Source organism: Amborella trichopoda, chromosome 1 (genome assembly GCF_054954075.1).
Source record: "Amborella trichopoda isolate Santa Cruz 75 chromosome 1, AtrichopodaSantaCruz75HAP2 v2.0, whole genome shotgun sequence".
NCBI classification, from domain to species: Eukaryota; Viridiplantae; Streptophyta; class Magnoliopsida; order Amborellales; family Amborellaceae; genus Amborella; species Amborella trichopoda.
Genome location: NC_142336.1, coordinates 35,676,590 through 35,696,897, shown reverse-complemented (window position 1 = coordinate 35,696,897; position 20,308 = coordinate 35,676,590). Strand labels below are relative to the sequence as shown.

Here is a 20,308-nt window from a genome sequence, read left to right as displayed (position 1 = left end):
AGCTGATATGTGAGGTTGCACTCTTTTTTGTGCTCAACTGAATTCATGATCCACGTCACAATGCAATTATCTGTGAAAAGCCAATTACTGCACTTCTTATAATCAGTAGGCTGGGGGACAAACCCATGGTTACGAGGGAGAGGTGCATTGTGGTTGAGTACTGTAGAGTGACAAAAAGGTGAGGAAATTCACAAGATTGAGAAGAAAAAGCGGCCTATGCAAGCCGAGTAATAGTAGAGAGTGAGGAGGTGAAGGGAGTGGTTGGATGGGAGGTTGGACAAGGGATCAAAATATGGTATGTAGCGTGGCTCCAAATTAACCGATAAAGGGAAAGGGGAAGGGGTGATTCCTGCACTAATTTCCCATGAGAGGGAAAAGAAGTTGCTGCTTTCACAAACCTCTCGCTTCCCACAAGGAAGATGCACAGAGAACAAGACAAGGTGGGAGTAGTAGTCAAAGTGAAATGAGAAGGTTTATAGAGAGGAAGACCCAAGAATATTTGCTTAAGGAAGACACTCAATAGAGAAAAAGAGAAGGGTGTGTGTACTGGTCTGGTGTGTAGAGAGACGATTAAATGTACTTAGGTGTATAAGGAGAGATTAGCCTAACAGAGTTACACACGGGGGAAGTGGTTTCTTAGGAACTGACCTTCACAGATCGGCCACTCCTGAGAAGCAATGATAAAGGCAAAGAAAATACTCTTTTCACTCAAATCTCACTCTGATACTTGCTCCGCACAGACTCTGATAAATACCATGATAATTTGTGTTCAAAATTTCAGGTTGGATAAATAGATCTGCAATTTTTTGAAAGTTGCATGCTTTTTATTTATACTAATTAGATTTCCTCGACCTCACAATAATTGGTTAACAAAGCCACAAATTCTACAAAAAAAATTTTCCCGTGAATTCAAATTCCTTGAAAATATTAAGAGGGCACATAATGGGGATTTATTTCCAAAACTATCAATGAATTTTTATGCAGGAAATACCTTGGGACAAATTGCTTCAGAAAAAGCAGGGATATTCAAGGTAAAGTATTATTAACTTTTTGAGTAAATGCAGCTAGTAGTCTGCAATTTTCTGCTTAGCAAAAATGCATATCAACATTTCAATTTTTTGTTGTTTATTATAGTCTGAAAACTATCGATATGTTTCCCATCCATGAAGCCTCGTGTGCCAGCATTTACAGTGATTCAAGCCTCAGAAGCAATGGATGTTCTTCAAAAGAGGGCCTCAGAATTGATGGTAAGCTGGGTTGAATTACTGAACTTTTAAATAATTTTAAAAATATCCATAGCATGAATAGATGTTTTGCAGCTTTTTGCAATGCTACTTTTTGTCTTTTTTTTTCCTTTTAAATTTTTTTTTGTTATCTCATTTAGTTTGTATTTAATCTTTTGTTTGAACATCAACCATAATTTGGATTAGAGCTTGGATAAATGATTCTACTTTTGTTCCTGGATGCAGATTCCCCTCCATGTAGCTTCTTCACTTGACTTAAATAAGTTAGGTGGTTTAAAGCTTGGGTTGGCCGGTGATCATCAATTAATCAATGCAGGACTTGCTGTTTCACTTTGTAAATGTTGGCTTGAAAGAACTGGACACTCTGAAGACTTTGGATTCACAACTGTCTGTTCCATTGAAGCCCCTCTTCTCATTATTGTGCTGATTTTATTTTATTTATTTTGAAGTTTGACACCTTCCTATGTTGTTCTTATGTTCTCTGGACTAATAATCAGGTGAACGACCAATCCAATTACTTACCAGAGGCCTTTAGAAGAGGTCTTTCAACGGCATGTCTATCTGGCCGTGCCCAGATTTTCCGTTATCCCTTGGTTCAATCTTGTGAAGGGAATGAAAACTCTTCTTTTGGTGACCTGATATTTTATTTGGATGGAGCACATAGCCCTGAAAGTATGGAAGTTTGTGCAAGGTGGTTCGCTCGTGCTGTAAGGGAGGATATATATCTTTGCAATGATGGCAATGTTGATTGTAGTTGGCAAAATTTAAACAATCAACATGAGCCAAACAATTTGGATAAATCTCATAAAATCTCAAAGCAGGTTAATATATATGCCATTTCTTGCTACCTTCTTGTTCTTCATTGCCAAGTTTCCATTTTCAAAGGTGTACTTTGCATAGTTAGGTAAAATATGTTAACTGGTCACGTCGATGCTTGTCCTTTCTGGCTAGGTTCTTTTGTTTAACTGCATGGAAGTGAGAGACCCTCAGCTCCTACTTCCGCAACTCGTCAGAATTTGTGCTGCACAAGGTACACTGCCTTTTGGAGACATACAGCAAGCATTCTTTATTGTTATCCTGCATATTGAGGGTTATTTTCAGTCCCATCTGCGTGTGCATCACATCTCTCTGTACAATATATTATGATGTGGCTCTTATTGAAAGAATGGTGCATGATTAATGTAGATTCTTGCCCGATTGTGAGGGTTTGACATGTTCAGGTGTCCTCTTCTCCAAAGCTCTTTTGGTGCCAAGTTTATCAACATATAGTAAGGTTGATTCTGCTATGTCGGCAATACCTTCTGATGTGACTAAGGACTTATCATGGCAATTTAGACTCCAAAAAACCTGGGAGAGAATTATCCATGGAACAGGTGATTAAATTCCCTAAATTCTTACCGATTTGAGATTCATCCCTGGTCAATCAATTGGGAATTAATTGAACTAAATTCATGGATCCCTTCATTTTATGTATAAAAAACAGATGCAAATTTTGAAGAGAATCCAAAGTTGAGTGACCCAGAGTTGCTTCCACCATCTTATGATTTCATAGGTGAGGATCATCCTCTGAACTGCAATCTTAGAAGCAGCAACCTCACTTCTAGTGCAGTGATACCTTCACTACCGGTGGCACTTGAGTGGTTGAGGAAATGTGTCAAAGGAGATCCTAACCTCAGGCTTCAGGTAAAAAATATGCTTTCACTCTTTCAATTACTCCTTGAATTATTTGTTGTTTATGCTTGCCAGACATGATATCTCAATTGGGCTTAAATTCTTTTCTATAACCAAAGGTACATAACAAGTAGAATCACTTTTTCTCTTTGAGTGTGGTGCTTGTTATTTATAGGAATTGCTAATTATGATTAAAACTGGGCAAGTTCCTTTTGAAATGTTTAACACGTCTACACTCTATGGGGAATTGTAATGGCATCATCAATAATTCCTTTTATCATCACAGGTTCTTGTGACAGGATCACTGCATCTTGTCGGAGACGTTTTGAAGTTATTGCGAAGGAGATAGTAAGCCTGTTGTAAAAAAGGGCCATAACCCAGTGCTGGTCCCGCCTACGCAGGGCCCCAAGAGGGGTAAGCTAGAGACAGTTCTAACTTTTCGCTTTTTATGCACAAAGTAGCCGCTCTCAAGACTCGAACCCTCGCACTTGTGCTGGCTACCCGAGCCTTTTACTGTCACACCAAGTGACTTTGCGAAGAACACAGTAGCCTGTTGTAACCATTTATAGTTCTTTTTCATCCATGAAGTGAATGAATGTTTTCAACATTTTTTTTATTAAATTGTGTTGTTGACCTTCATTATTTTGCAATGTAATGACATATTAATTGTTTGGTGACGGGATTGTGTTTTCGCTTAATATGAATGTCTTGATTGTAAAAAGTAGTTGCAGAAGATCCTTAGGTGTTGAGATGCCTCACCACTTGACTATGCTTAGCGCCCATCCAAACTGCAGATAGTATATTAAATCTCCAATGCATTATATTTTCTAAAATCAATCATTGTTCCTCAAACTTTTGATCATCAGTTCATATGAAACCTGATTAGCCCATGGAAATAATCCCATATTTGTGACCAGTGTTGTTGGGTTTATGTAGTCTTTAAAGGCTTTATAAGAGACTGTGTAAAATATATTTAATAAATGAAACATAAACTCAGTGAGAGTGTGGTTCTTTCGTAGACCATATTAGGCAAATGTTATTTGCTGATACTCGGATTAGACTCGATGAGCTAGGCCAGTCGAGGTTTGAAAAAACCCAAGATACTTGGGCATATGGATCTACCGAGAAGGGTTTAGTGGGTTATCCCTTGATGATATCGAAGTATGTCCAGATAAAAGTCAAGTGACTGTGTAGCTCTTACGTGTGATGAATAGCCTTTAGAGACATGGCTAAAACCTCATCGTTATATCATCATACGCATGTACATAGATAGTTGTTTAGAAATTTACCAATAAGGGTGAAGCGTGTACATGTGCGAGAGATTACCTTATGCACCATAGAGTCATGATTGCATCATGATCTGGAGGATCATGATTTTTGTCTTTAGGGAAGAACTTGAAATCTATAAACTGGAATTGTGTCTTCTACTCTATTAATTGACTTTGGTGGTCTAATCATGAACCCCTGCAGTGGACTGTCGGTCATGGGAATTGTTGGGCTAGTTTGAGAAAGCTAGGCGGATTGTGATTCGCAGTTGAAGATGGAGTATTCCCATATATTGATAATTTTCTAGATCTAATGGATCCGATTCTCATCAAAATTAATTAATTATAATTAATTTTATGCTATCTGATTTTAGAATGTTTATTTGAATTTTTTGGAATCTTATTAGATTTTATTTTTGTCATTTGGATTTATAAATTAAGTGAAATTAAATTTTCAATGTTTTAAATAAAATATAAGATTTAAAAAAATTTTAAATATGAAATAAAATATTTTTTACTCGGACCTTCATAAAATATGGGGTCCAAAGTTTACATACATGTGGATTAGGTGGGGCCCACATAGGTGGCGCGTCCTACCCATTCATATATTCTTTTTGGGAAGAATGTTTATCTCTTGTTGTTGGCTTATCTTTGGGTATAGTCATGATAATGTTGAATATTTGAGATATTTATTAAGTCTTTGAATCAAGATTGGTTGATTCAATAATTAATGATTGGATATATTAAAATATAAGTTTTTTTTATTTAATGACAATCTCGATTCAATAATTAAGTATTTGATATATTAAAATATAAGTTTTCTTTATTTGATGGGAATTGATTTAGGAAAGGGGGAAAAGGCTCTAGCTCATCTCTTTGAATCTTGATGGTAGATCAAAGAGATGGATGACTCAAATCTCTCACCTCACAACTCTCATTAAATCGACAGTTGAGATTTGACCTTACGGATTGAGGCAAAATCTATGGCATAGAAAATCTATAAAAGGAGGTCTCCCCTTTTAACAAATTATGTATGGATTTTCTCTTTCTCTATCTCAAAATTTAGCTCTCTCTGGAAAGATTACCAAAGATAGTCGTGTCCCAATTTTGAGGAACACCCCAATTTTATCTCTCTCTCTCCAAGTTGTATTGGGTGTCTTTTTCTCTTTGGGGAATTCTCTTTGGGTGGCACGCTTAAGCTTAGGTGGTGTTTTTTTTTGGGTAGCAAAGGGGTGAACCTCTTGCTAGTAGATCTCTCCCTCTCTCTTGATATACATATCTCATCCCTCTAAAATCAAACTAAGAAGCTTGATCAAGATTAAGCCATTGAGTGGATTTTTGCCATAATAGAGAAATCAACGTACCGATTAAAGATCCCGAGCACCATTGCAAGGAGGACACTCGGCGTGGTGTGTATTAAGCCCGGTTGAGGTAATCTCCAACAATTTTACCTTTGTAAATATTTATTTACGTTTTGATTTTCTTTTCCCATAAAGTAATAAAAGTCTAGTTTTGTTTATTGAATAAAAGAATAGTATTTGAAGGGGTAACAATTGAGAATGGATTTTATTTTTGTTTTTAAGAGTGGTTTAATTGTAGTTGAACACTGTAAATGACCTTGCCGGTGTAGAAATAAAGAATTTTTTGAAAAATATACACACCGTGCTTTATCATAATATCCTTTCAAGTATTACACAAAAAGCTTGCAGACAGCATTTGTTAGGGTTGGAGATATAAAATGACGGATTTCGGTAAGACCTATTCAATAACTTTTTCTTTTCTTTTCTTTTTTTGACAAGGTTAGAAGTTGACCCAAGCCAAATTCCTAGCCTTATTCAATCATTCTTCTTTGCTTTGTTTACTAGAGACTTAAAAAAGAATTATTCTGTCAAATTTCAGCAAAAGCTTTGTCAAAACAAGGGTAGCTACTCTCTGTTACTTTTTCCTCCCTTTTTATGAGCCGACCGTCCCTCATAATAAACTTCTCTCTCTGAACCATGGCCCTGAAAGATCCTCCGCTTAACTTCTCTCTTCCTACGACATACTAAATGGCCACTCTTACCCATCTAAGAATTCGAGATCCACTTTAGAATTACCAAATTGATAATGAAAAAGGGAAAATCACATAAAACCCTCCCTTCACCGAGCTTCATACACAGGCACACCCCCTAATAGTTTTTTATTCGTACCATAACTTTGCGATAGGTTTTTGCATCAACCTTTGGGTGAATATTTTAGGTCACTTTGGATAAAAAAACCCCGCTTAGTCAAACACAAAAATTTTTAAATTTAAGGCCAGTTCAATTCTTATAGAGCCAGCCTGACCTTGGCTCTAAGAACTTTTCTCAAGGTTGAGCTTACCTTAAAAGATTCAGCGCATGTCAGTGCAAAGAAAAATGGTAATGACGTCTATAGTGTGAATAAAAAAGTATTGGGGGGCATTTGTGGCAAATTCAAGTTAAAGGGGTTCATATAATTCTCACCAACAAGTTGTATGGTCTTTGTTCATCTTAGGACATTATGTTTTGAGGCATACATGCAATATGGTCTCCCTTTTTTTTTTAGGTTAGTCGCTAGATTGAGGAGATTATATCCGAGGTCCCAGAATACTCCTATATAGGATTTTACTAGATGGTGGATGAACAATATGCTCGTGTGGGAGCATAAAATCTTGTTGGAACGTTAAATGGGAAAGGAGTAAGATTAAGAAATAATTCCATTAATGTTTAGGTATTGTATGCTGTGTTTCAAGTGTTATGTTACCGGTAGATTACATGCAATCTCCCTATTCTATTCTCAATAGTGGACGGTGGAGATGAAGCAGTTCTCTTGCTTAAGGGGAATAATAATGGAATTGGATGGGAGAAAGCTCCATCTTTTCTCTCTTCAGTGGGATATACACCCACGTGGTATCCATATTTTTGTGATTATCTTTTATCAATATTTTAGAAAGGAAAAAAAAACTACCAAAAGGTGGCATTTACAATTAATATTAGTATAGGTGGAATTCTAGAATTAGATCTGATAGTTGAAATTCATGTCACAATTTAAATTTTAAGCTTTTCTTTAAGTGAAATTTTAAGCTTGTGTTCTTAAAAATAAGGTACACAATAAAAACATACAATAAATATTTTAAAAATTTATAATGACCAAAATTCCCCTAAAAATGATGGGAGTAATTTGGTCATTTTAAATTCTTGAAAATATATTTTAATATTTTTATATGATGCGCGGTGGTGTCAAGTATATGCATCCAAAATTTCATCTCGATCCAATTTGTATAAAAAAAAATTAAAATTCTAATGGTGATATGTATTTTTAAGCATACAATAAGATCTCACGGTTGGGATTACACATATATTACTATTCATTATAAGTGTGTCCTTTTAGTAGCTTTTTCCTTCTAAAATAGGGAAATTATCACAAATATACCTATATTTTAGTTTAATTGAAAACAAACCCCCAACTTTCATAAACCTTGTCTACACCATTTTTTGTCATTTTCGTTTTTTTTTTTTTTACGAAAATAACCTTAAAGGTAGTCGTTTTATCATGAAGAACATTATAATAATTTAAGTACCGTAATGATTAGCAAATTTTATACGGTAATAAAAATACCGTAATGTTTAGCATGTTTTATACGGTACTTTAACCGTAATTTGCTTATACGGCACTTTTAATGTCGTTATATCTCCAATTACGGTACTCAAACTACCGTAATACTTTTCATAGATTATACGGTACAAATGTTTTTTGACAAATTTTATCATAAAACCCTATTTTCACGATTTCTTTAAACATTTTCTTCTTCCTTAGCCCTCTCTCTCTCTCTCTCTCTCTCTCTCTCTCTCTCTCTCTCTCTCTCTCTCTCTCTCTCTCTCATCTATTTTCTATCTCTCTCATCCATTATCTATCCTCTCATCTATTATTTATCAATCTTTGAACGAGGTCTCTTAGAGCTATTTCTCAATTCGTGAGCATCAAATATACACACCAACACTATTTTATAGGTATGCCATCAAAATATTATGTTGTTTTCTATATTACTTGATGTAGTTGGGTTAGCCATTGTAATTTTTTTATTAAAATATTGTATAAATAAATTTTAGATGTATTTATATTGTTGCATAAATAAGTTTTAGATTTATTTAATGGTTGGCCATCAAAATATTGTTTTTCTATAGTACTTGATGTAGTTGGGTTGGTCATGGTAATTTTATTTATATTGTGGCATCTGTATTGCAATCTAATGTCCCTCTATAATGCAACCTCCTCATTTGATGTAAGTATTTTGAAACTTTTCAATAGTATTTTATATTTATTTCCATATGAAATTTTTATGAAGTGATTGAGCTTGTACGCAACAATGGGTGACTACTGAGTGAAAATCATTTTACATTTTGGTAGTTTTTGCAAGAGGAAATCTAATGATGGATGTATTTTTTATGACGGTGGGGACATAAATGTTATATTTTTTAGGGGGATCCCATCATTTGACCAAGTAAAGGATCACTTATTAAAAGTATCAAATTATGCCCCTAGTACCATGACTATTAGGTATATTGACCCAGGGTTACCAAGTAACAGTAATATGATACGTATTGAGATGATGACGATATTGCAAATATGATGGATGGGTCTTCTCCCATCGCTATGTACGTATCAAACAGACCTATTGAGTCAAACTGTACTGAATATCGACCACCAACCGTGCCTAAGAATGATCCATCAAGATTGGTCATGTAAAAAGTTTGCAATGAAATTCATTATTTTTTTTATTTGTCAATATTTTGTTATGGGTTAGGATAATTCTCACTTGTCCCAAAATTTTTTTTCGACAGCACTTCCCCACCAAAGCAAGTAGTTCACAGCGAAGGTGTTGTTGGCATAGGTGTAGAAGATAAGCATGATTTGAAATCGAGAGGCATATCAACGATATTGATTCAATAGAAAGCCCCCTCAGGATTAACCGTTACGAAGTTGTACTTCAACAGGGTCAGGATTTTAATGACATACATGAATGTCGTAATCACCTTATTGATTATGCCAAATCAAAAATTTCAATATGAAGTTTACAAAAAGCAAGGATAGATGTGTATGGGTAAGGTGTGCTGCAGATGGGTATTCATGGCAAGTGCGTTCTTGGAGGGTTAATACAATAAACTTCTTCAGGATGAAAAAGTTTGTAAATATGCACTCATGTGCCCACGGAATAGGTAGGGTTCATCAGCCATTTGCCCGAAGCCATTAGCTGGCAAGCAAGATCAAAGACCGTTTGAATGATATGCCCAATCTGACACCTGGAGATATGGTTAGTAATATACAACATGATCACGGTATCATATTATCTTACCAACAAGCATGGTGGGGCAAAGAGGTTGCACAAGAGATAAATAAGGGTTCCCACATGAAGGCATACGAGGATCTTGCTAAGTACCTTCATAAAATCTGAATCACTAACCCTAAAACTGTAACGGTTATTCAAACAAATGACTATGATAGGTTTGAGCATGCATTTATAGGCAATCGTCGATGTTTGTATGGTTTTATGTATAGTTGTAAGCCACTTATGGGACTAGATGAGATATTTTCGAAGGGAAGATACAAAAGAATATTATTGGCTGCACTTGAGGTAGATGCGAATGAAAATATATTTCCTATAGCATATGCAGTGGTTGAGAGTGAAAATACACCAAGTTGGACTTGGGTTTTAGAGCATCTCAATGAGCAGTTTTGAGAGAGGCCTGATTTGCTAGCGATGACTATTATCTCAGATCGTCAACAATGGTTACAAGCAGCAATTGAAAAAGTATTCCCAACCAGCGAACAAGGTATGAAGCACCTTGCCGATAATTTCAAAAAGGCTTATAGAAATTCTACGCTCACAAAGCTTTATTGGAAAGCTGCATGTGCATTGTTTATATCAGACTTCGATAAGTACATGACAAAGATTAAGAGTGCAAATACTGAGGCCTATGACTGGATCATGTTACAACATCTGAAATATTAGGCAAACAAATATTTTCGAGCGTGTAAATACAATCATCTTACATTGAACATCTCTGAATCATATAAACGGTGGATATTAAAAGCTCGGAAGAAGCCTCTTATTAAACTCCTTCAATACCCAAGGATTAAGCTCATGGGAAAATTTTCAAATAAGATGGCCATGTCCTTAAAATGGAGCGGCGTGTTTACAACGAAGCCCAAGAGGTAATCGATATGAGGAGGGATAAGTTCAGAGTCCTTCATACATTCATATGGGCACATGATGATATATATGAGATCAATGCAAAAAAAAATATGTTGTTAACCTAGCAACACATACATGCAGTTGCGGGTGTAGCAGATTAGTGGGCTGCCGTGTAGTCATGCGATCGCCGCTATAGATCATAGGCATTAAGATGTTACAGAGTTTTGCGGTGCTTATTTCATAATTGAAATGGACCGTAGAGCATATTCTCTTCCCTTCAACCCAGTGCGTGATGCACTATCAAGCACTAGAATTACCAAAGATTGTCTATACAACAGTAATGCCGTTAGTTGCAAGGTGAACTGCAGGTCAGCTAAAGAAATAATGCAAGCAAACATAATACAAAGATATCAGGCCTCTTAAGCATAGCCGATGTAGAGTCGTGGGCGATATCCGGAAGACATGTAAATCAAGTATATGAAATAATGTAAAGCGGCCATTAGTGCCAATTCATCTTTTTTTATATGTCATTTTGTGTCTGAATTTGTAAAGAGGTCAGTGCATGCTGTTATGATTTTTTGGTTCAATTAATGAAATATCCAAAGTAGTTGATTTTGATGAGTGCCTGTTCAATTTTTAAAAAGTATGTAATCATGCTTATTCAATTTTATGTGTTGTTTAGATCAATTAAGTTCAATTTTAATGTGTGGTATGTGAGATTGTTTATAAAAGAAGACTTAATGTAATGTGGTATGTGATTGTTCAAACTTTTCTTTAAAAAAAAAATGTAAAAATAAAATTGAACTAATTTCTTTCTGGTATTATTTTTACCGTAAAGATATCCCATGAGCATTACATTGAAAATAATGCCATAATGCTCATGGATATCTTTACCGTAAAAGAATTATAGTAATAAATATTACGGTAATTCACTTACCATAAAGAAGTGTTAGAGCATTACGGTACTCGACCGTAATGCTCAAAACTCCAAAAACATTGCAGAGGGTTTTGGAGCATTAAGGTCTTTTGGGTGTCGTAATGCTCATGGACATATTTACAGTAAAAAAATTGCCGTAACAAGTAGAGCATTATGGTATCTAAAAGATCATAATGCTCCAACCACAACTATTCAAGAGGGTTTTAGAACATTAGGGTCTTTTGGGTACTGTAATGCTCATGGATATCAATTCTATATTTGAGCTGCTCTCTTGCCGCTCTCCTCCCATTTTGCCACACGAGGATATAACTGTCATCTAAGCTCATTTGGTTGAACTGGTATGGGGATGGGTTGTATATTACTTGGCTCCTCATTTAGTCGAGAAGGAAGCCATATTGGTGGTATGTTATCTTCCATCTCATCATCCAACTCCAATTCTTTATATGCATCCTCATCCCCTATAGCTTTTAGGTCATAAATTTTCAGCAATTCTAATGCTTCCCCAACTAGGCCTCAATTTCTTGAATTATAACCTTCACGTACAGGTTGGGCAGCATGACGCATGATTGATGTCCCTAGGCTACATCAAGTCATATGAAATATGAAAATAGATTATTGAGACTTCTAAAATTAAAATGTTCCAAATAAAACAACAACAGCTATCAAATAGTATTGCCATTTTATATTCGTCATTATAATATAACCTTGAGGTGTATATTTGGAGGGATGTTTCCTAAATGGATTATGGATTAGCGGCCTAGTCCTTAGTCTGTACCACTCGATGTATTATTATGTGTTATTGAATATATCTTCATCTCCTTAACAAATATAATCTAACTTGTTTGTCCATATATCAATTTCACTTCGAAACTCATCTGCCCAATTGTCAGTCATCTTCCCCCTTCTCTCCCTCATCTCCCACTGCAAGGGATCTACTTATATCCCTTGGTGAAATCCAAACTGCCGAAGCACATGATTTGGCATGCACCCCTCACAAATGTGTCCACATATGAGGTATGTACCACATAAAGCAGTCTGACAGACAATAAGCCCATAATCTCTATCCTCTTTAATTTCCTCTATAGGGTCAGGATAATCATCATATGGGGTCCATATGACCTATGACAAAAAAAAAAAAAAATTCAGTAAAATAACCTTCACCAAAACTTAATTAAAATATAAATAAACAAAATCAATGCTAACTATTTTATACTAACATCATTTATCTGCGCGTTATCAATCTCATGTCCCCCCACAAAATGAAATTTGTGAGCGTTATCCCATTCTCGTACGCTTGAAATGCTCGTACGCTCAGCACTAAAATGCATGTATAAAAAGTAAAAATTACAAGAAAAAATATCTATCAAACTTTAAAAAAATATCAAAACATTAATAAACTAGCATTATTAGTAAAAGAGTGGCTGATCCACTTAGGTGTTGATGACCAAGACGAACAAATTTTGACAAGATTTGAAACAAAAAAGCTAGGGCAGTTGCACCCCATGCATACTGACCAGCTACTTCCATATCCTCAAAAAACTGTAAACATAATGTAGGCATCGTACCATATGTGGAATTCACAAAGATTGTGCAGTCCACTAGATATAAGAGGTAGGCACAGGCGTATCGTAAAAGGGTGTTGTGGTTATAGTTATTTAGCAGCAGCTTAAAAGTGTTCCTCAACCATGTCAGCCAGATAATATAATGGTTACGACCAAGTGGCAGCTGTCATATCATGCAGATTATATAATCCTCGTAGTTCTCCACTCTTCTCAAAGTTACTGCTACACCAGTCATCTTTAACCAAATAATTTTTCATGCATCTTCAAGAGTAGGTATCATCTCTTCGATGTCTATATTGAAGTGCTCGGTGTTCGTCTCTACGCGCCACCTCTTGATAATAGTAGACAATGTGCTACGGTTGCGGTGAGTCATCGATACTATGGTCAAATGATACAATCCTGATCTTCGGACCAAATCATTTTAATCATTGTTTGTTAAAGGTCGAAAATAAGCTGCATTGAGCTTCTCATCAATCCTGAGGGGATTTTCCTAATCCTGAAATGAAATTTGTAATTTCAGATACTAAAATAAATAAATTGATTAGCTAACATGATAGACAAAGAATGTAATTGGAAACAGTTATGCATACATCTCCTTCCCTGATCTTTTGTGATATATATTCTCTCTATATATTCAACAATGTAGGAATCTTAGTACCTCCAGGGAGGAGTGCATCTTCTACCATGATCCCTGTTCAAAAAGCCATCATAAACAACAAACTCATGGTAAATAGACTGCTATTAGCCTATCAGACACCTGACCAATGACATTCAAAGTAAAAGAACACTATAAAAAAGAACTATTAGTCTATCAGACACCTGATCAAGGACAGGCAACAATTTTGCATGCTTGCACACCTGATCAAATTTTAGCCACAATGTTGTTTAACATTTAAATTTTCTTTGGGTCCAATTTAGAAGAACTATATTGATATGCAACATCTTTTTAATAAACATGATTTGAAAATGCAGAACTCATTGAAGTTGTTACTATATCATGATTCACATTCAAATTGGGACTCACATTTCAATTATTATATCACTCATTTTATTCAATTTATGAATTGGATGAGTCGATTGCTCTACTGAATATCATTGGTCCAAAAGTTGGAATAGGAATATTATACTTATTAACAGATAAAAAAGATTATATGTGTGAATCAATTAGGTTTAATCACAATTTTTAACGAACAGCTGACTAGACTCTTTTGGTACAAGTGAATCAAGTAGGTTTAATCACATTCATTACTACACAAAATGCACAAAAGAGCTTAAGCCCTAGGTGTGAGTACATATCCCGAATTTGGTTGTCTCAAATGATGAAGATATAAATCCTCAACCATTGCATAAATGAATACGAGAAAATTAGAATAAAGTACAAAAAAAAAAAAAAAAAAAAAAAAGCACAATGCTGAACAAGTTCAAAGAAAAGAAGATTAAAATATAAAAACAATACAATCGATCATCACACGGTAGGCTCGAAATGTGGAATCAAAAAATAAAGATACAATATAAATTTGGAGAAAGATTCTTACCTCAAACATCTGATGAGATGACGGAATTGAGGGAGAGAGACCGTCAGACAATGAACGTCACAAATCTTGAGGTTGAGAGCCATAAAGGTTGAGAGCCCGATAACAGTAGAATCATAACCGCAAAGGAAAAAATTGATTCGGGTTAAGGTATATAGAGTGTGAAAGTATTACGGCACTTTGAGTGTCGTAATAAAACTTCAACTTCTTACGGTAAAAAGAATGTCATAAAAATAACGTTAAGTATTACGGTACTTAAAGTACCATAATATTACTTCAAGTTATTAAGGTATTTGAATTACTGTATAACTTGCAATATGTATTACTATAAAATGACTACCGTGAAGGTTATTTTGATAAAAAAAAATCGAAAATGAGGAAAAAGGGTGTAGACGAGGTTTATGAAACTTGGGTTTTTTTTTCAATTAAGCTAAAATTTAAGTATATTTGTGATAATTTCCCTTTAAAATACATTGAGTAGGTCCAAAATTGGTGGGTATTGCTGACCTAGGTCTAAAGATCCCCTAGTTTCCACCAGTTCTTAGAGCTTTATTTTATTTATACATTTCTTGTTTTTATATGAAATTTCACTTGAACTGGCTTGTAATCATACTAATCATATGGGTTTTGAGAATGGACTGGAGACTTGGCAGTAGTACTACCGAGCCTCATGATGAAATCTTTGACTTCATTCTTACCAAAAGGGTTGATCACAAATCGGTGACCTTCTATGTGACCCCACCCATATAGAAAAATATGTGATTGTTGCTTTCTGGCTGTCGGATCTAAAGGAATGGCTACGATAACACTTGTTCCCATGTCACAAAATTAGGTGTAAACTTAAGAACCAACTCTCAGCTGGTAACCCTTCCCTTTTTTTTTCGGTACGCTAGTCTCGCACCATACTCTCTCTCTTTAAGTGTCTCTCTAACCCTACCCGCGGTAACCCTAACAGTCAATCCTTACCAGTAGTAACCCTGACCTTTTATCAAAAGCTTCATGCTCTTCCAATAATAAAAGGAAGTTGTAGGAACCAAACCTTTTGTCAAATGAAAGGAAGCCGCAGGAACCTACCCCTCTGTCAAATGAAGGAAGCCGCAAGAACCCTACCCCTCTGTCAATCGCTTCAATTCAAGTCTCTCTCTCAATCGCTTCAATAATGGAGGGTTAGATTTGCAAATGGAGGGTATTGCTAATTATCACTAGTTTTGAGAGAGATGGAGTGGGCTACTGCCACTGCAATAATGGAGTTGCAAATGGAGAACATCTCTAGTTTTGAGGGAGATGGGTGGACTATTGCAGCTTCAATAAAGGAGAGTTAGGCTTGCAAATGGATGGCGTCGCTAGTTTTGAGAGAGATGGGTGGACTACTGCTCGATGTTGCAGGTCGAAATAGTATGAGCGATGCTTAAGAGGTTTGTTTCAATTTGGGTTGTGGTTCCTTTTTGTTCTGTCAATATTTACTCCGTCAATATTTGTGTTCTGTCAATAGTTGCTTGAATTTGGGCTGTGGTTGTTTCATCAAAAGACAAAATTTCAGTTTGTGTTGTGGTTCCTTCATGTTCTATCAATATTTGCTTCAATTTGTGTTGTGGTTTGGGCTGTGGTTTGTTCATCAAAAACAAAATAATATAATTGATTTGGTTAATTAAGAAAGTTTTTATCTGGGTAATTAGTGCTTGTGGTTTGTTTATCAAAATTTGTCCTTTTTTTGGGTAATTGGTGCTTGTGGTTTGGGTTGTAGTTTGTTAATTAAAAACAAAATAATATCAATCGATTTTGTTAATTATGACAGTTTTTTTTTTGGTAATTGGAGCTTGTGGTTTGGGCTGCGGTTGTTCAATTTGTAACGTCATTTTCAAACTCCAATGTCTTCCTTTCCACCATTTGATAAAGCACCGTTAGAGCATTTCTTGTGAATGTCCAAGTCTTTCACTATTTGACTCACTTGCCACAATTTTAAAAGAAATTCTACTTAAATTATTATAGCGTGCTATTTGAGACTCTTTGTAGTCAAACGTAGTATGAACACCATCACTATTCAATACAATCTCCTTGTTAACTTCCTTAGTCCATCACTTCCTGATGTAATGGGGGGAATGTGCATTATATTGGGAGAATAGAAAACCTTTAAAACATGAGCAAAAGAAAACCAGCATGCTCATATAGGTGACAATTACAATTTGCTTTCATTTTTTATGCATTGCATAGCACAGTATACTGTGGCCAATTGACTCCATACATATATACCTTGTATGTCATTAGTGGCCCCTCAACTACAATAGCCTCTACAACCATGGGAGGTACCTTCATAATCTCATCTATGAATTTCTTAATTATACCTCTGACATACATTTTTGCTGCTTGCTTTTCATATGGGAATGTTGTCTTCATATCTGGAATGCCATGATTGCCATGCAATTCTCTTTCTCATATAGGACATCAATGGCCTTTTGGCACTGCTTTACAAATGATGAAAAGTTGGTATGTAAATTCACATATTGTTTAATGAAACTATTCATGGACTCACTTCTTTGACTAGATCATGCACCAGCACTAAAAACATCTGGTATATAGATATCAATCCACTGAGGACGGCATCCATACAGGGTATCTAACCATTCATTACCATTTTCGAACAACATTCCTCGAAATCAGTAATTGTCTCATTGTAATCGGTAACTCTACAAAGCTCATGCAAGAATCCTGGGTGTTTACACTCCACATGCCCCAACTTTTTTGGAAATTTTCATGATATGTGCCACCTACACAATCGATGGCATGTCTCTGGAAAAACTTCCTCATTAGCAGAAACCATGTATGCATCTTGGTCAGTAATGATGCATCTTGGTGCATGTCCTTCTATAGCTTCTAACCAGTTTTTAAAGAGCCAAACAAAGGACTCTATTGTCTCATGGCTAACCAATGCACACCCAAAAACACTATTGTTATTATGGTGGTTAGCCCCAATAATGGGGGCAAAAGGCATATGATATGCATTTGTTGTGTATGTTGTGTCAAAGATGACTACATCACCACAATGCTTGTATGAGATCTGTGAGCACGAATCAATCGATAACACATTCCACACTTGGCCTTGCTCGTCTAGTTGTATTCTATAAAATAACATTGGGTTTGATTCAACACGCTCATGAAAGTAGGCCAAAAGAGCCTCTCCATCTCTCCCCTTGACACTTGCCTTTCTTCAGGTGCTATGGATAAGGTTTTGGATGTTTGTTTGAGTGAAGCCTAGAACTTTTGCCCCACTCACATGCTCTGTTAATATTTGCATAATATTGTGTACACCAACCCTCGCAGAACCAAGTGATTTAATCAAATTCATGGTTGTGAATGAGATGCATCGATGTGATCGCAAAAGGTGTACTTTTGAGGGGGATGTGAACTTATGGGAGTGTAGCTCAACAAATTTAGTTATAACCCACTTTTGATTCCCCACCTTTTGCACCCTTAACATTGCTTGGTATCCTTCCCTGGTTATTGGACGAGAGCATTTGTTTCCTTTATACCTTGGATTACATAGCCTTCCTTTGAGCACACATAGTCTCGCATACAAAGGTTCTTGTTTTTATCTTTCTTTGGCCTACTCCAGCGGATACTAAAGCCTTGGCGACAAGCATAACCATTGTAGAAGATATATGCAGCATACTCAGATAAAAACTTCATGGCTAAAACTGGTTCTTCTCCATGGGGTAAGGTTTTGGCTTGTAGATCACAAACAGGAATGACCTCTTCAGACGAACTATCCTCCTGGTCCCAACCTTGTTCATTTCCTCATAACCCTTATCCCTAAAATCCTCCTTATCAGATTCATCCCATCCACATTGAAGAATGATATGGGTATGACTAAATCAATAGGCTCCACATCAATCATATTGTCACCTCCAACTATGGTAGTACTTGAAGCCCCCTATCATCTCCAGTATTGCCCATGATGGTTAATGCTTAGAAACCTGTTATGAAATATTTGAGAATTTCTTGTAAATCTTTATGTACCACAAGTTGTATACACAACTCTAGTAACTTGATTTCGCCCATACAGCATGATCATGTTACTCAATGGGGTCCAAGTGGATTTTGGAATATTGAGAGATTTATATACTATGCACAAACAACAAGTGGACTTGGGAACATTCCATATATTATGCACAAATAACAAGTGGAGAATAGGGATGATCAACAATCTCTAATTGTCGACCATTCTATAGAATTGATGCAGCTATTGGATGCACCATATGAGAACCCAAAAAAAGGCTTCGAAGTTCTAAAAAATAAGTACCATACTTAAACTTCAAAAAGCCTTAAAAAGAGAACAAGATAGAGCAGCACTAAAGCTTAACAAAGAAGAGCAACAAAGAAACTCAAAAAACTTTACAAAAGGAGAGTCCTTTAAAACTTATTTATCCTTATTGTTTGAATGTTATGTATTTTAAAACTAATATTTTTACATTAAAAACTAAATAAAAAAAATATAAACGCTAAATGATAAGGAAATAGATCCATGTTCATCCCTCTGCTCCTTTCAAAACCCACAAAAATAATGAATTTGCTCACAAAAAAATCAGCACCACATATAAACTTCGAAAAGCTTTAAAAAGGGAGCAAGAGATAAAAACACAAAAGCTTTACAAAGAGAAGCAAGAAAGAAACTCAAAAAACTCAGCAAAGGGAGAGTTTTTTTGGCTCGTGTTGTAAGAATCATATGTTTGTTTGCTTGCTTTTACTTTTCTTTAATGGATTTGATTAGTCACCATAAGACTACAAATATTTAATTCGTAAACATAATAGGCATTAGGCACAAATCCAATTAAGGTCTAACTACACCAGAAAGCAAAGTTTACGCTAAAAAGACAAGGCATTTACTAGGGTAATAGATCCATGTTCATCCCTCTACTCCTTTAAAAACCCACAAAAATGATGGATTTCCTTTCTCTGTACTTCCTAAGCCACTCAATTATCTCCAAAGAGTACGAAAGACGAGCAACAAATTTTTTGTTCATTTGATTTTTATTCTCCAAAACCAAGAAAAAAACACAATGAACAAAAGATCAAGGAAAACAAAAAATTTTAGGTACACGTAAGAACCATAGTAAGAATTCCAATTAACATAAAGAAATATAAGTCTTTTAGTTAGCTAAATCCATTGGTCTTTTACCTTTTGACAGAAAATATGCAGTGAGAATATACCTATGAGTAATGAGAGAGAAAGCGAGATAGTTATTGTGGCTATTGCTCTCCTCTCTTCTTCTTCCTAGAAAGAGAAAGTAAAATAGTTGTTGATGCTACTGTTCTCCTCTCTTCCTCGTCCTCTCGTTTTTGCTCTCTTCCTCTTCCTCTCGTTTTTGATAGAGAGAGAAAGCAAGATAGTTGGTGCTACTGCTGCTGCTCTCATCTCTTCCTCTTCCTCTTCCTCTTCCTCTCATTTTTGCTAGAGAGAGAGAGAGCAAGATAGTTATTGTTGTTGCTGCTCTCATCTCTTCCTCTTCCTGTTGTTTTTGCTAGAGAGAGAGCAAGATAGTGGTTGTGTGGCTACTGCTCTCATCTCTTCCTCTTATAGTGGTTGTGTGGCTACTGTCATCTCTTCCTCTCATTTTTTCAGAAAGAGAAAGCGATAGAGAGGGTTAAGGTTTCTCGCGAGTGAGGAATGCAAGGGCTAGAGAGAATGAGATTAGAAAGAGAGTATGACGAGAGAGAGAGAGAGAGAGAAAGAGAGAGAGAGAGAGAGAGAGAGAGAGAGAGCATGGCACACAAGATACGTGGGATCGGTAAGGGAAGGGCAATGAGTGAGAGCTGATTCCCAAATTTGTTTCCAAATTAGTGGCATTTTGATTTGTGTTATCCTAGCCGTTCATTTAGATCCAACGGCTGGAAAGTAACAATTACATT

At 35.8% G+C, this 20,308-nt stretch overlaps 1 protein-coding gene across 44 annotated transcripts in view; it reads left to right on the top strand.

Annotated features, from left to right (window-relative positions):
* Positions 1–3,636, top strand: part of DFC (DHFS-FPGS homolog C) — a 74,055-nt gene extending 70,419 nt beyond the window's left edge. For 16 of the 44 annotated variants that reach the window (XR_016053122.1, XM_088863457.1, XM_088863519.1 and 13 more), the window contains 8 exons: positions 985–1,031; positions 1,170–1,247; positions 1,470–1,631; positions 1,742–2,065; positions 2,196–2,274; positions 2,465–2,617; positions 2,728–2,927; positions 3,202–3,636. Coding sequence is in view for 24 of the 44 variants with exons in the window: in XM_088863457.1 (XP_088719583.1) it covers positions 985–1,031; positions 1,170–1,247; positions 1,470–1,631; positions 1,742–2,065; positions 2,196–2,274; positions 2,465–2,617; positions 2,728–2,927; positions 3,202–3,264 (1,106 nt within the window). In the remaining 20 variants the exon portion in view is untranslated. Of the gene's footprint in view, positions 1–984; positions 1,032–1,134; positions 1,248–1,469; positions 1,632–1,741; positions 2,066–2,195; positions 2,275–2,429; positions 2,618–2,727; positions 2,928–3,201 lie in introns of all 44 variants that reach the window. The other 28 variants (XR_016053119.1, XR_016053117.1, XR_016053098.1 and 25 more) reach the window with 7 other exon arrangements.
* The last annotated feature ends 16,672 nt before the right edge of the window (positions 3,637–20,308 follow it).